The 17893-nt window shown below is 41.3% G+C and overlaps 1 protein-coding gene across 2 annotated transcripts in view; it reads left to right on the forward strand.

Annotated features, from left to right (window-relative positions):
* The window catches only part of Nwd2 (NACHT and WD repeat domain containing 2), a 152078-nt gene extending 137614 nt beyond the window's left edge, over window positions 1-14464 (forward strand). For both annotated transcript variants that reach the window (XM_005319902.5, XM_021722722.3), the window contains 2 exons: window positions 4211-4800; window positions 8280-14464. In XM_005319902.5, coding sequence (XP_005319959.2) covers window positions 4211-4800; window positions 8280-12212 — 4523 coding nt within the window. In that variant the 3' untranslated portion in view covers window positions 12213-14464. The remainder of the gene's footprint in view (window positions 1-4210; window positions 4801-8279) is intronic.
* Window positions 14465-17893: the final 3429 nt, after the last annotated feature.

A 17893-nucleotide genomic window follows, 5' to 3' on the forward strand; every position in this document is an offset into this window, starting at 1 on the left:
AAATGATGTAGCAAAATATTTGTAAGAATCTAAAAGTCTCTCAACCCATGCTCACCAGATATGTGTACTTCACATCATTTTGAAATTTATGAATTATTTTGACAAATTCCAGAAAAAATGCTAACAAAAAAAATTGGCCTGGTTTTAAAAAAAAAATACTAAAATTGCCAGGAATAAGTACTATCTTTAGAATATACAGGTTAACATTTATCCTTGTTCCTTTGGGACTTTTTGATCCATTTTTTGAATCTCTGGCTCTTCACCTTTATCAAGGACAAAATGGCCCTGTTCTTGAAAATGTGCTGTATCAGAAAAGATGCCCAGCAAAACTTTTATTTGTTTATATAAAAGACACCAGTGTGAGGGAGGCATACTCTAATTTACAATCATATGGTTCACATGTTTATAATTGGCAAAAACCTTCTCCTTGTTTTCTCCATTCTGAAGAACTCTGTCCACATGGATAAGTTGTTTCATATGAACTACTGCAAGGGGACTATTTTCTGCTTGCAGTTACATTTGCTAAAGGTAGACACAGTCATGATAATTTTCTTTCTTTTACATTTTAAACTCATTTTGAGGTCATGTCAAACTTCAATCATAATCAAAATTACTGGAGAATTTCCAGCTCTCTCAAATGGATCTAGTACATTTCCTTTAATATTTTCATAAATCTTAAAAAATAAGAATATAGAATAAAACCTATAAAGGAATATTATTTATGTTTGATGATGATGATTTTTCACATTTCTGATTTCACCGATTTAGACAAGAAAAGATGAAAAGTAAATTAGACCCCAAAGTTTTGCCCTTTTGTAAATATCTAAACTGAGTGGCTTTGGAAATAGTCAAGAGAATAATGTCTCATGAATGACAGTTGCCAGGGCTGGGAATCTGTTCCCAATGTCACCTTCATTGGGTAGGGTGACTTATTATAATTATAGTATACTAAGGACAGTACAAAGACAGAAAACAAATATAGTATTCTACTAAGGAGAGGGAAAGCTTTAATATATTTGTACAGAAATGTATTGCATTACTTGGCTTTCTTTTTACTGTAACAAATACTCAAGATAATCAACTTAATAAAATAAAAGGTTTATTTTAGCTTACAGTTCAGGAGCTTGCAGTCCATGATCAACTGCCCCACCACCACCACCTCCACTGCTTTTGAGCCTGTGGTGAGGCAGCACATCATGGTGGCAGTGTGTGGCAAAACCATTCATTTCACGGCAGGTAATGAAAAGAGAATGAGGAAGAGACCAAGTCCCACAACCCACAATCCTAGGTCATATCCCCAAAGATCTAAGATCTCCCACTAGGCCTCAGCTGTTAAAGGTTTCACCATCTCCCAATAGCACTATTCTGGGGAACAAGGATTTAACACATGAGCATTTGGGAGATGTTCCAGTTCCATACTATGCAGGAATTATGAATAAAATTCTCCCTAAATCAGAATGATGCACTTTGCCTCCAAAAATAACTCTATACAGAGTTGATTGTGCATCGTGTCACTCATTTATATTCACATTCATTTACTAAGTCCTTTCCATTCCAAGCGCTCTATGTGCAGCCTCTTTTTTACACCAAGCCAAGCTTGGATGAGCCCTTCCGTCTTGGTTGATTTGCATCTCTTTTTATGCTCCAGATCTCCTGATTGACACACTCTTTTCATAGATGTGATAATATTAGTTGAATTACAGCTAAATTTTTTCTGGGAGTCAGGGTGGCAGCATACTCTGGTTACTAAGTTACTAAGCATCATATATAGATGCCACAGTTGGACCACTTCCTTTCTCTTCCTATCTCAGAATGCAGCAACCCGCTAATCCAGTCTGCTCTCCAACACTGTGTGCAGATGGCTGGAAAAGAGCTGGGCTGAATGCTGCTTTCTATAGTAGCCCGTGATGTTTTACCTTGTTTTCCTTATAACAAGTTCTTCCTCTTTCATAAAAAGAAGAGTAGACTTATGTTATGTAATCTCCTTTCACTTCCTTAAGTAGCTTGCTAATTAAAATGCTTTGTAAAATATACTGATGCTCATGGCACAGCTTACTGAACACAGATGGGTATATCTTTTCACTGGAATCATAAATTGTGACTGATTGCTATAGTTATGGAAAGAACATTATCACAGGGGTTTCACTAAAAGTCATCATTTTTTTAAAAAAATGCACATTCCTTATCAGTTACTGTATAGAACATATATGTGTATGTGTTCTGGGTTTTGCTTAACACTGAAGCTGTGGCCAGCGCACTGAAAGTATTTTTTTAATTTCTAGACAGATGGATGCAGCATATTCAGAGCCCTCCCCACACCACACTCCCATCAGCTCCCCCAGTAGTATAGTCTCCTCCATAGAGAAGCCTTCTCTGACCTCTCCAAGTGGGTGAGAACCCTTACTGTTTGCTCTCATTGCTCAGAGTTCTTCTCTGTCACAGGAAAAAACTAAAAACGATCATAATACATTTATTTGTGGGAATCTAGGTTTAGTATCTGCTGTCCTCCACTGAACTGTAACTCCATTCAGGCTCCTGTAGCAGAATGCCATAAACTGTGCAGCTTATAAACAACAGAATTTTATTCTTACAATTTGGAGGCTGGAAGTCCATGATAGTTGGTGCATGGTGAGGCCCCACTTTGTGGTTCATAGATGACACCTTCTCACTGCTTCCTTATGGGGCAGAAAGGATGAGGGAGCTTTCTGAGGCCTCCTTTAAAAGGAAAAGTAATCCCATTCATGAAGGATCCACATCTATCATATTACCACTTACCAAAGGCCCCACCTTCAAATAGCATCTGAGATTTAGGCTACAATATATAAATTTTAAGGAGACACAAACATTTAGTCTATGATAATCCATGTAGTCTTTTAGTATTGTCTATTTTATCTCAGCACTTTATGCTAAGGAAATATCAGCATACTGGCATAGCATAGGGACTCAATAAAGCCCAACTGGATGAAAGGGAAAAGGAAAGGAGTAGGAAGGAAGGAAGGATTTCAGGCATCCAGTTTTTAAATAATGTAAGCTTTTCATTGCTGTGACAAAATACCTGAGAAAATCAATTTAGAGGAGGAAAGATTTATTTTGGCTCATGGTCTCAGATCACTAGGCTCCATTGACCCTGGGCCTGTGGTGAGGAAGAACATCATGGCCGTAAGGGTGTGGTGGAGAAAAACTGCTCACCTCCTGGAACTAGGAAGCAGAGAGAGAAAAAGGAGCAGGTGACAAGATATGGTCCCCAAGGACACACCTGAACAACCCACGCTCTTTAACTGGGTCCTCCCACCACATCTCTGTAATCACATCAGATTATGAATCCATCAATGGATTAATCCACTGATAAAGTCAGAACCCTCAAGATTCAATTACTTGCCCAAATCCCCAACTCTGAACATTGCTGCATTGGAGACCAAGCCTTCAACACATGAGCCCTTGAGGAACATTCCAAATCTAAGCTATAGCATACTGCTTCATTTCAAATTCACTTCCACTGGTTTTTTCTTTTTTTAAAAATATTCTTCCCTGAGCAATGATGTTTTTATTTCAGTTTTAAATGTCTTTATGAAGGCTTAAATGATTTATAACATGTACTTACTTGTGTGTAACCATGTGTCTTGTAAGCCATATACTGTTTAATTTAGATGAAATAAAGTTCTATACTAAGTGGGTGCCTTTTCTGATGGTATAATAGAATTTAACAGTGACATGGGTAATTCCAATTGATCCGTCTTCAGACACGATTAGATTTTGTTTTAATGTGCCTCTGTATTTACCTTTGAACATATCTCTCTGGAGTACAATAAACCTCAAAAAAGAAAAAAAATGGATGGTAAAGCTACAATGTAAAGGACACACCAACTAGGAACAAGTCAACCCACCTTGTCTCTCGGCCTCCGCCTCCTTGTTAGCTGGACCACATTGGTCCCTGGTGTTTCTCCAGTCTTAGAACAGCTAATATCTGAGAGGGCAACTTAGCAGTATGAACTATAAACTTGGTGAACTTGCTTTCTTGTGCTGATGTTCAACCTCTTCCTCACATTGTGGAGGAAACTAAATAATTTTATTAGAAATCTCCTGGGTTCCAAAATACTCCACTATAAGCTATACTAACCCCCGCTCCCACCAGCAACTAATCTTCATATGGGGAATGTGGGCACACTTCTCTCACCCTAGACAATAAATTCCTTCTCTTATTTTCTTCCAGCTATCGAGGATGAATTTGACTTTGCTCTCGGCAAGCAAACTCCAGCATTCCTAAAGAAGTGTGTTTGCTATATTAGAAAAATTGCTAACATTGAGCGCTTTGTGAAAATCCCAGAGATGGGAAAATACATGGATATAACTGGAGCGGAACCAAGGATTATTCGTGACCCAGAAGCCCAAGAGAAGCTGATAAAACTCAGGGATGAATTTATTCCTACTATTGTCGCATCATCTAATCTGAGAGTATACACATCTGTTACCCATTGTGACATGAAACTGGGCTATTCCCAAGAAATAGAAAATCATTACATAGAAGGACTTGGTAAACAGTTTTATGAGGACATGATTGATATAATTCAGGCCACAGTACAGCAGAATTTTGACACTGAAACTGATACACTCTACGATGAAATCCTTCAGCATTCGTCATTATGTAAAACATATGCCTCCTTCTATGAGTACAAATGTGAAGCTCTAAACATTGTGCATAAATACATTCTTCCAAGCAAAACTGGGCACATCAACCCTCTTATTATATATGGTGGACCATGCACTGGGAAAACCCTCCTGTTAGCTGAAGTAGCAAAGAAGGTAAAAGTCTGCTCTTTCCCATCTGTATTTATTTTAAAAAAAAATTCTTTGGGGGAAAAAAATCTAATTGATCAAATTCATTTCCATATACTGTGCTTACTACCTGAATTATAATTAATTCTTTTAGAATGGATACCTAAGTATTCATTTCTTGTCTTTTGTTTTGTTTTGTTTTTCTTGCTGGTGTAATAAGAGAGAGCAAAACTCATGGGGTATAACCATAAAGCTACTTAATTTTTTTTCCAATCATTAATTGAACACGTTATGGAGCTAGATCCGCCATCTGAATGAATTCCAGGGCTGATTCCGGAAGTTCCTCTCACCTCATCCCTCCAAGACTAGTTTTCTAGTTGCTTCAGTTCACTAAATCAGTCTCAGCTCAGTGAATTAGTATGTCCAGTCCAAGCAGATGATTAAGATTTTAGTCTACATTTCTCTCCTCTGCTGAGGCCTACCATAAACAAGACACCTACAGTAAGAATGGGGACATGAGTGTCTTTTTCTTAGTCTACATAACACTTCTTTCCTCCTTTTCTAACCCCAACCACCTTCATGACCCCCCCTGGGTTGTAGTATAGTGGGTATAATAAGAAAGGTAAGGTGACTACAAAGTTCTTACATGACCAGTGCAGTTAGGAACTGGGCTTTGAACTCACTGTCCTTGACAGCTGTTTAAAGCTCCCTCCCCTCTCTTCAGAAGTTGATTCATGTTTTTTTGGAGGTTCTTCCTTTTCCTGAAATTCCCACCCTGTCCCCACAGAGCGTCTCTCACCTACAGGGCAATGCATCTTCTCTCTAGCTCTCTCCTTCCCAGCTCCTAGACTGCTAGCAACACACTTCCACCATCTTTCTGCTAAGATTTTCTCCATAGCCCTGCAAACTCCTGGGAAAACAAAGCAAACAAGCAGAAACCCTCACCATCTATCTGTCTCTTGCTGGTGGCTCACATTAGGTACGTGGGAAACCCTGAGAATCTCTAGACCTACAGGTCAGGTGCAGTGAAGCAGCTCCATGTGCCTCATCCCCATCCATGGGAGCAGCGAGCCAGCCTGTCGCTCCACCTTCATGTTTTTCAGGTGTCATCAGACACCAGTCGTCTGTGTCCCTCGGGCTTTAGGGATTCATTGAAGCCCTTTCCCCTGGGCTAGAAGTGAAGAGTGAGAATTCCTCTGACCTCCCCTTTGAGGATGGGGAGGGGAGAGGCATGACCCACACACCCTCACATCCAACTTCTTTCTCAGCCCTTCCAATGTTTCTTCAGGCTGGAGGTGGAGAGTCCACTGACAATAGCAAAACTGGTCTTTACAACTTCCCTTCCCAGTCCTGCTGGGGTCTGGAACCTTTGGAATGTGATGGCTGTTGTCTTGCCTCTTCAGCCTAAACTGGGCCAAACTAGCTCCACATTTAACCTGTTCAACATGGTATCCAAGTATCATGGTTTCCGTCATTCTGGTGTTAATTCGGAATCTCCTCATTGTCTTCTGTGGTGACTCTCGAGAATAGAGCTTTCTTTCACTTCATGAATATTCTCATAATCAGTCACATGCCACACAATCTTGAATTGGTCATCCTGAGGACAAGGGCAGGGTCAGCTGCATTGCACCCTAGGTGGGAATTAGGTTCCAGTAAGCTCACAGGTGAAACTCAGGGGCATAATACTCACCCTTGAAAAGTCCTTAGGAAGGCTAATGTACCATTTCTTGACATGGCAAGCCTAGATGGCTTTTACTCATATACACACACACACATATACATGCATGCACACACATACAAACACACACGCACGCACACACGTGGCCCTATCATTCATTGAGCACAGATGAGGTAATGGACTGGTATTTAGGGAAATGTTACATCAAAATAAATTGTGTGTATACCTGTGTGTGCCTTTGAACCAAGGTTTGTATGTGTATAGTCAAGAATTATTATTTAGGATTATTCCAAATGAGCAAAATGATGACAGCATGAGAACCGAAATTCGTGTGTGCCACTTCATGTTCACTCTAGGGCTCCTCTTGTGGAGGAGGAAAAGGGAGAGGTGGCAGAAGGAACAAATATTGTGAATTGGACTAAATGGAATGTGGTGTGATGTGTCCCCACGGGCTCTAGCACAAGCAGGCAACATGGGTATGCTATGACTATACAGATGAGCCAACCTCACAGGACAGTGTGCCAATAGTGCAAAGATGAAAAATAACTTTCCACACTCTGTCTTCTGGATATTTTATCAGTTGCCCACAACTGACTATTAGAATCCAGGCTTCTGTTTCCCCAAGAGACCTTACCCTTCCCTGCATTCCACTTGACACTCTCCTAGGGAATGACTAGCCTGCCATCCACAATAGCTTGCCTCTCCTGTGACCTCACGTCCTTCCAAAATATATACTCAAAGGCCTCATGACCCACCTCATCCTGCCAGCCCCTAGCTACCTACAGTTACTACCCAGTCAATTCCTATCAGGAGATTAATTCCTTGATTAGGTTAACCCAATACTTTCCTGCATTGTCTCACACAAGAGCTTTTGAGGGACAGCTCATATGTAAACCATAACCACCTCCAATGAACAGTTGTAGGATGGTAAGATGGAACTCCTTGAAGCCAACTTCAAGGAAGTACACTCCTTGGAGTATTTTTACACTTTGATCCTGTCCTTTCCCATCTTTGACTTTCCAGAGAGAAAAACTTTTAACTCCCACTTTGTCTTATGGTGACCTTTCAACTCAGAGCAAGTCATTTATCCAGCCTGGGCTTCAGTTCCCTCTTCTATTAAAAGACACTGTATCCCACCTGCCCTTCAGAGAGAGAATGTGAGGACAGACGACTGCAGGCATGTACACACAACTGTTACAAAGTGCATCTAACAAAACCCTCTTAACCAACATTATACAGATATTGTGTGACCAAAAAAAAAAATATAACAATGACCCTTTAGCACCATAGGAATGTCTCTGAATTATAAAGTATTTTATTCAGTATAATCTTAGCACATAATAGTTTTATTACATTCTAATTAATTGGAAATTTGGTCATGCACAGATGGCGTGATATGCTTTCAATTAATAAAAATATTTAATACAACATGTAAATCCTTAATTCAGTCATTAAATAAACACTAAGTGCCTACTAGATGTCAAGAAATGTGCTGGGAAATGGGGATGTAGTGATGAAAACCTGACCACATGAGATATTCAGATTTACAGATTTATGAAATGCTTTGTAATTTTCAGGCTCAATGTTGCCTTGGAATTAAATAATACCATTTAGCGCTATTTTACTATCTGAGGTCTCACCTGTAGAATTTGATGCATGAGCTCCATGATAGTGCATTGGCCTTCCCATAAAGTCCTTCCACTTTGTGGTTCTAGGCTATTTTTTGCAGGGTAGATGTTCCCAGAAGTCTCAGCTCCAGCAAGAGGAAATGTGAGCTATGACCATGTAGATACCTAATACCATCCTGAACTCGACTTCTGTATTTTAGGCTTATGGCTGGCTACATGAAGACACAGGACCAGAATCTGACCCAGTAGTCGTGGTGAGATTTCTAGGAACGACAGACATGAGTACCGACCTCAGGACCCTCCTTCTGAGTGTTTGTGAACAACTGGCGGTTAACTATCGGTGTCTGGTTCAAAGCTACCCTAAGAAGATCCATGACCTCCGGGACTTATTTATAAATCTTCTGAATGAGTCTTCATTGCAGAGACCTCTAGTAATAATATTTGACTCCCTGGAGCAGCTCTCAGAGAACGACGATGCCAGGAAGCTCTGGTGGCTCCCAGCTCACCTTCCACGCTTCGTGCGGATAGTCCTCTCCACACTGCCCAACAAACACGGGATCCTGCAGAAACTTCGGTGCCTTATCCATGACGATGACAACTACATCGAGCTGATTCCCCGGGACAGGAAGATGTGCAGCCAGGTCCTCAAACACCAGCTGCTGCGGGTCAAAAGGAAGGTCACATCCGGCCAGCAGATTTACGTAAACAATGCGTTCTCCAAGTGCACGCTGCCCATGTTTGTGAACCTGACCTTCAGGGAGGTGAGACATTGGAGATCCCACAAAGACGTGGATGAATCCTCCCTCTGTGTCACTGTTCATGAAAGCATAGAGCAGTTATTCTGGTCCTTGGAGAAGAAATGTGGCCAGAAACTGGTCTCCAGGGCTCTCGGTTACATCACCATGGCCAAAATGGGTTTGAGCGAAATGGAACTGGAGGACGTGTTAGCCCTGGACAACAGCGTTATGAACGAGCTCAATGAGAACACCAGGCCCAGCAATCCCCTGAGAGTACCTTATCTGTACATCGCCAGGCTCAAGGAGGGTCTCAGTGGATACTTAATAGAAAGACACGTGAAGAACGTCACCCTCCTGGTCTGGGCTAACAGACACCTGCAACTCATAGCCCAGAAACTGTATCTGCAGGATGACAGCAGCCTGCGGGAAATGCACACCATCTTGGCTGACTATTTTCTGGGGGTCTGGTCGGGGGGCAGAAGAAAAGCTTTCTGCCTTGAAGACCCCTATTTGAATGGCTGCCTTGACTTGGATAGCAGAAGCCTGCTGGAGGAAGAAAAGCACTTCATGGAACAGGCTTCCTTTGACAGGCAGGCCCCTGATCAGCCCTGGGTTTTCCAGTGCAATCCACTGGAGCCCGACATCTTTTTCGTCAACCACCGGAAAATGTCTGAGCTGCTGTACCACCTGACGAGATGTGGGAAAACTGATGACCTGCTTTATGGCATCATCATGAACTTCAGCTGGCTTTACACCATGATCAAAATTGGCCAGTTTGACAAAGTGCTTTCAGACATTGAGCTAGCTTACAACTACTCCCAAGAGAAGGAGCTGAAGTTCTTGGCCAGCACCCTCCGCAGCATCAAGACCAAGGTCATTGCATTTCCTGGCTCCCTTTCAGCAGAGCTACAGCAGAGACTGCTTCCTGTCGTAAGCTCCCTACCCAAACTTAGACACCTTCTTTTAGAATGTGACAAAGATGGGCCCAAATATTGCTCCATCGTGCCATTGCATTCATCCATGGATGTGACCTACAGCCCCGAGCGTCTTCCCTTGTCATCCAGCCACCTGCACGTCACGGAGATTCTGCCCACCTCCAACCCCAGCACCGTCCTCACCGCTCTAGAAAATGGTTCCATCAGCACGTGGGATGTAGAAACTCGCCAGCTACTCAGGCAAATCACTACGGCCCAGTCTGTCATCCTGGGCATGAAGCTCACCAGTGATGAAAAATACCTTGTGGTGGCTACAACAAATAACACCTTGTTGGTTTATGACAATGTCAATTCTTGTCTCCTGTCTGAAGTGGAAATCAAAGGGACCAAGCATGGAAGTGGCTCCACCTACATCAACGGATTCACACTGTCTGTCAACCACGCCCTTGCCTGGCTCGAAGCCAGCAAGGATGTCACTGTCATTGATCTGCTCTATGGATGGCCCCTTTACCAGTTCCACTGCTGGTACGAGGTGACCTGTGTCCAGTGCTCGCTGGATGGGGTGTATGCTTTCTGTGGGCAGTACCTGAACACCACCACCATATTTCACTTAGGGAGTGGAGAAAAGCTATGTACCGTGACATCTGAATTTTCGGGTGGGTTTGTGAAGTTTCTTCTTATCTTGGACACAGCTCAAGAGATGGTGATGGTGGACAGCGAGGGAAGTCTTTCTGTTTGGAATACTGAGGACATTTCCAACCCCCAGCTGACGGATGACTTTGACTGCAGAAGAGAAGACAGCGAGGTGGTCAGCATTGAACTTTCAGAGGACCAAAGTGCAATTCTGATCTGTAAAGCTCTTAGCATTGAGCTCTTACATACCGGCGTATGGAAGGTAGCTGAAAAGTTCAGAGCCAAGCATAACGAACGCTTCGTCTCTGCTGTGCTGTCCAAAAACGGAGACTGTATCATCGCGACCATGGAGAATACTCCAGCTGTGTTTTTTTGGAGACGAGACACGGGACAATGCATGGCAAGCTTACAGGAAATCTCAGGTACCATAGTTAAGTTGGTGAAATCTAGTCACCACAATATGCTACTGTCTTTATCAACCAGTGGTGTTCTTTCTATTTGGGATATAGATATAATCACAGCTATGTCCAACATAGATAAGACTGGGAAACCCATCCAAAGTCTGGTGTTGCCTGCTAGAGGGGAAATCATTTACTCCCTGGACGGCTCTGATTGTGTTCATAAGTGGAACTTCAGCAGTGGGTTCATTGAAGCAGTATTTAAGCATGAAGGCATAGTGGAACACTGTGTGTTAACATCCGCCGGAGACATAATGGTGACATCAGATGACAAAAGCAGCCAGTATGTCTGGCACACCAGCAGTGGGGAAAACCTCTTCCGAATCAATGGGCAAAGAATCTCTCAGCTGCTGATCACACACAATGACCAGTTTGTGGTCTCTCTCTGCGAGGAGAATGCCTCCAGGGTTTGGAGACTGGCCACGGGCCACAGGGTCTGCAACATTCTGACCACTTTGCAAAACGCCTTTATTACCTCCGCAAATACCTTCGTGGTGGGAATGACTAAAAGCAAAGTGTTGGCAGTCAGCCTTTGGACAGGAAGTATCACCAAGAAGTTTTGCTGCGAGGACGGAATCACCATTGTGAATTTTAAACTGATCCCCGACTGTCCGGACATCATCGTGTTCATCACGTCAGCGGAGACTGTGAACATCTGGAGTCTGACAGATGAAGTGATCTGTCGCCGCGTCCAGCTTCCAAACAACTTCTTGAAAAATCTGGAGGACTTTGAAATTTCTCCCAATGGAAAGTTAGGCATTATATCTAGGGGAGATGAAAATATCAACGTGCTCGATTTACATAGTGGTAAATTACGAGTGGTCCACGCCTCCGGGGTCATCTGGCGGCAGAGGCTGTCTCGGGATGGTCGCTACCTGGTCTACATTTGCTTCCGAAATGGGGAAGAAGAGGAAGAAAATGGTGCCATATCCAGCTTAATTGTAATGAGACTGGCTGATGGCAAAAATATCGGTGCTTGTTCCCTTTACAAAACGCCAACTTTCCTTGCACTCTCTCAGAGGCACCTGAACATCATTGTGGGCTTTGATGATGGGAGCATAGGAATATACACTGTAGTGGACCGCGTCGACGCTGCACTGAAAATCAAAATTGCCACTTCCAATAGCAGGCAGATTTTCAACAATGCAACACAGACATCCAGACCAAAGTCTAACAGTTACTGTTTTAAAGTATCTGTGGATTGCTTATGGAGAGAATCCACTGAGGTTTTTGCAAGAGACAGCCCCATCACAGTCAGCGACTCCTCCGAGTCCAATGAAGCCACACCCTCCAAGAAGCACAACTCTTGCTATGACCGGGTGTGCTCTGCCCTAGAATCCAGGGGTCACAGCTATGCCCCTGATAACTGACAAAATGTCTCTCCCACCCAGTGGAAATACACAATCCACATACAGAAGAAAAGACAAGTGTATCTTCTGTATCTCCAAGGATATACTACTCGTTACTAAGAGACAGGAAAGATGCTGGCATTTCAGCGTCTTATTAACATACTCATGAAACAGAGAAGTGAGATTGGTTTTGGGTGCCATCTTTTTGTCAAGGCATATTCAGGAATGGAGGGATGACAGCATTTCTAGAAGTGAGATTTAAATAGTTATTTTATCTGGAAGAGAGAGGATTTTGAAAAAGCTTCTAAATTAGCTGTGTGGTAAGAAGTATCATAGGTCATTCCATTGGTTCAGATGAGAGGGACTAGAGTTATATGGAAACCATTTGGACTGAAATTAGTTCTACAAAGTCCAGTTGAAATCTTGAAGACAAAGAGTTGTTTGACTCCAAATGATTTTGTGATAAGTAAAACACAGCCTTAATCTCTCTTTACATTTTCCGATCCTGACAACTGTGTAAACCTAGTCTGAAAATGAAAGGTTTAAAGGTGCAAAATCATGTAACAAATATGCCCAGTTGTATTCCCAGTTTCCCAAGAGACACAACATAAAATATGAGACCGTGAACTGGACTGGGACAAGAACTAACTACCACTATCATAGGGCTATTGAACATGGAGAGTCAGTCTTTAATAAAATACAGTTCCAACGATTGCATGCAAGGGTTTCTCTGTAATGGAACATATGATTTTTAAACTACTTATTTTCTGAGTTGCAATATAACACTTAATAGGAAATCACCATCTTTTCACATCTTTTTTTGAAATGCATATTTGTGGTGAGTCTAAAGAATTACAGAAAGGGCATTACAAATTCAATCAAAACACCTATTTGTTCTTATGGTCACACTAACAAGAACCTGTACTACTCGATCAGTTACATGGAAGCATAAATTATTTCCTACATCCCTGCAGTATACATCAATAGAAAGCAAGCTTCCTTAATATGCCATCTCTGAAACACTGATGACATTTGCCTTACTCTCACTCTTCTTCTTTCCTGTGTTAAACGCAGATAGATGACCAAATACTCTGGGACAAACTTAATATGCCTGTCTTTGTGCTAAAATATTCCAGAAATCTTAAGGGTGTCCAAAGGTTCTTTATTGTCCCTGTTTGTAACCACTTTCTTACTTCCACACACCGTGCGTACGCTTCTTTCTCTGTTACACTTCTGGACTGAGGAATCTTCTGAACCTTTTATAGTCTTACCATTTCAAAGCAGAAGCTGGGAAATGGCATTAAATATTTTTTAAACTCTACTGCACCTATTTAAAAAAATATACATCTCAGAAGGTCAGAGTGATTGACTTCCTTTCATATGGTCCACATGGCATGTCCTTGGATAACTTTTCACAGGGGTCAGTAGAGGTGGTTCGGTTTGGTTTTCCTTGAACAGTGAACAAGGAACTGACCTATTTCCAGTGAACCTCTGCCATGAACTCACTGTGGACGCCTGGCAGGATCTTAAACCTCGCCAGTGTGTTGCTTTTGTGAACTGCAAAATAAAGTAATGGGTTCTGCTGAAGCCCTATTAGGGATGTTGGAATAATAATTTCAGAAAAAAAATAGACATCTTGATTGTTGATGCTGAGATGGAGAAAAAAAATATGATCTAACCTAGAGAGAATCCAAATCCACTGTATTTCACTTTGGAAAGCAGCTTAACATGTTAGCCTTCAAAGATATGATTCAGATATAAACACCCCATTCCATAGTGAAAGATTTTTTCCTCTACATTACTCATAGATTAGCTTCCAGCCATGGAGGTGGTAGCCCAGGGAGGGCTCAGACCCACGTACCAATCACCTGGAGTAGATTGTATGAGTCAATGCTTTTAGCTCTTCAGGCAATGCATACTTATTCCTGTCACTATCAGTTGAACCTCCATACCATACATTTCTAAGAAGTAAATGCCTAGATGGATTAAATGTAGTGTGTGAATGTTCTATGTAAAAGCCAATAGAGTATAACAAGTGACTTGAATGATTTTTTTCCTAACTTGTTTGCAACTGATAGCTCATATTGAATGTTTTTATGTAAACTTTGTATTGTTGGGAAGAATTACCCAATCAGAGATTTATATTTTCATAAATGTTACATTTAGTTAAATTTTGTTACAGAGTTGTTACACTAGAAAATTATTTCAGTCTTCAAACAATATATAGTCTTGTGTATGTATTGTTTGTATGAATAAAAGATAAACCACTTAAATTTGTGTGCAGTTGGTTTTTCTGTCCCTCTTTTGCAAAAGTGATTAGAGACCTCAAGTAATAGTAATAGTTGTTCTTGCTTGCTGAGTGCTTATAATGAGGGCACCTAGGTACTTTTCTCAGAGCTTTACAGATTCTAAGCTATGCAGTCTTCACAACAGACTTATGAGTAGATACTGTTAGTCTTTCATATTTACAGATGTGGAAACCTAGAAACAAAGGGCTGGGGGGAAATGCTGAACAAGATCTCAGTGTACCATCACTGTGTTTTTAATTAAATTTCTTAAAGCAATCCAAACGTGCCATTTAGTGTGCAGTAAGCACTACCTGACAATGACTTCTAAGGTATTTTCTAACTTATAAATGAGAGATCAATCTGGTCTCTTAAAGATCACTCAAAGTTGCTGTCCACTCCCAGGTTTTTCAGTAGTACAAAAATAGTTGATGAATTCATTCAGCAAATATTTGTTTGGCTATGCATTTTACCAGGAACACAGGGTAAATAAAATAACTCATGACTTCTAGGACTTCAGCCTTAACAAGAAAACAGGAAACAAGTCTTGTGTGTGTGTGAGAGAGGGCAGTATGCAGGCAGTGTGCTTCCCTCTGGGGCTCAGGAGAAGGGATGACAACCAAGGACGTGTCCCAATAGTAAAATCCTCCAGGTGAGAAAATAGGGCCAGGAAATCCTTCCCAGAATCCTTTACTGCTCATGTCTGAGAATCTTCACATACACCAAGGTGCAAGCAGGGTGCTTGGGCCAGCATTGGAGAGTCAAAGTTATGAGTAGGCAATAATGAGATGTAACCTTGTATCTAGTTGTCAAGGAATGATTTAAAATTTAAAAGGTTAATAATAAATGGAAGAAATGAGCTGTTGGGTTTATTGCCCTTATCAACATTTGGCTGAGACTAACTTGTGTTAAAGTTTATCCCCACTGAAAACTATTCCATTATGCATGCCAGGGAATTAATTCCTTCTTGGATTCCAAGCTATGGCCTTTAGGGTGAAAGTTACACCCTCTTCTGGTTCTCAGAAAAAAATGTGGAGAAGTTTATCACCAATCTTTTTGTTAAAGTATTTCATATACATGAAGTTTGTATTTAAAGAGCTTCTTTCCTCGAGTTAAGAATACTACAAATATGGTATATTTTCTGTGTCTAAGGTGTTATGTCCTAGGATGTTTTGAAAATTAGTTCTTCTGCCCCAAATCATACAATCAAAAAAAGACATAACTAACTAGATATAAGTCTGTGACCTCCCCCCCGCAAAAAAAAAAAAAAAAAAAAAAAAGTTGTTTATAAAAGGGAAAGCTGGGTGCTGAGGATCCAGGGGAGCAGTTAGAACTACCTGGGAATCAAAAAGGATGAACAGGAGGAATAGGCAACTGAGGCTTGAAAAGTAAGTAGTACTTATCCATCAATATCAGGCATTTCAGGTTAGAGAAGCTGAATGAAAAAAAAAAGTTGAAGCATATTTTGAATGACTTTAAAGGCTATGCTGGGATTTTAGACTCAATAAGTAGTTGATAAGGAGTAGTTGAAATGTTTTTGAGAAGGGGAGTGGCCTAGTTGGAATGGTATTTGGGATGAATGGCAGGCCGTGTTTTGTCGGATAGATTCGAGATGGAAAGCTCAGAAGCCCCAAGACCCTTAAAGACTATTGCAAGGATCTAGGCCAGAAAGTATGAGAATTTGATAGGACAGTGGCAGTGAGAATGCTGAGAGAAGCAGAGATTTAGAGTGATTTCAGTACTTAACTGGTGATGGAGGAGAGGGAAACTCAATTCCACTTCCAATTTAAATTAGGTAGATGGTAGAGTTACAAATGTAAAATGAATAGGAAACAAATGCAGGGAAAACAAACTGTGTCCTGGATTGTTTAAAGGATCCCAGTTGGTAATATGCCATTTATCCCATGAAGAAAACTGAGATAAAGAATCCGATCGGTGTTGTCTTTTTTTTTTCAGGAGGCCCCTTCTACAGTGCCAATAAGGCATAGGATGTCACTGCTGTCACAATGTAAACTGATAACTATAACATTTTTTAAAAAGTTATTTTTTAGAGCTACTGGACAAATTTGGAAGTATATTGACAAATCTACTCAAAACAAACTCACTTTCCTATCTTCCATAACATTAGTTTGGAACAATTTATATGCTAATGAAAATATGAACAAACTTAAAAACTAAGTAAATTATGGTATTTTTATTCCAACATGCATCAACATGTATTTTCTTCTGTATCCTCCCCCACCCAGGGTCCCCTTCAGATCTCCATTTGGCAAGTGACTTGCGTGAATCATGAATTACATTTGTATAAACATACAGAATTTGGCTCTAGTGTATCAACTGGAGAAATTATATGCACCATTTAATTGAGATTACAAATACTAATAGCACTTCTGTCTACACAGAATGCCCACCTGTCCTAGATGAAGGCAACTAAGCCACTCACAGCAGAGGTTCTCAAACCAGTGTGTATCACCTATGAAAACACAAGTTCCTTCACCCTCCCCAGATGCCACATTTCTGAACCCATTTATTGGGGAAGGGCCCCAAAATTCGTGTTTTTACTGCATCAGATTAATGCTGATTCGGCCAGTCTAAGAAATACTGTTAAAACCCAAGACAAATACCAAAATGTTGTTTAGTCAGAATAACCTAACTGATGAATGCACTGATATTCTGTGGACTTTACTAAGGCACCAACTAGACCTAGGACATGAGAGTCATTTATTGTGGCCCAGGGGGTTTATCAGAAAATGACATAAAACAACATATAACTTCCTTATAAATCTTCCATTTGTAAGTGCAGCAGCCACTAGGACACTGGGAAAGTTTAAAAAATAAAAAATAAACGTGGTAAATGCGGGCAGAAGCAGTGAAACTTGTGGTTGGGAGGTCGCAGAGGAGGTTTTAAACAGTATTTACAAAACGGCTTTAGGGAATTGTCTTCCGTTGCAGCACCAGGTTCGCATTCTTCCTATGGGCGTGAATGCAGCTGGAACCACTAAAGCAGGCAGATTGGAAAACTAAGGGCAGTAAGTGCATCTCTAAATAGGATTCTGCCCAGTTCCTTCTCCAACATCTGGTTTTATCCTCTCTCCCTGGATAGATTGAAGGGAAGAGAGAAGGAAGTAAGCTAGATGGCGCAATTGCTTAATACATTTTCCTGGCAAGCCCCACGATCGCTTTGGAGGGCAGGTGGAAAGAATTTCGGAAAAGGCAATTAGTTCTCCACCCACCACCATAGATACAGGGACTGTAACAACTTCGAGAGCTCATTAGATGGATGACGTGTTGCAAAGAATTATCCTAGCACCCGCCCCCCGACACACGCATCAACCAAAAGAAGTCGTAGTAGTAGAAGGAAACGAGGGAGGAGAACCTTGGGTTCACTGAGCTCCCACTGTGACCTTTGAGGGGGCA

Source organism: Ictidomys tridecemlineatus, chromosome 9 (assembly GCF_052094955.1).
Source record: "Ictidomys tridecemlineatus isolate mIctTri1 chromosome 9, mIctTri1.hap1, whole genome shotgun sequence".
NCBI lineage: Eukaryota > Metazoa > Chordata > Mammalia > Rodentia > Sciuridae > Ictidomys > Ictidomys tridecemlineatus.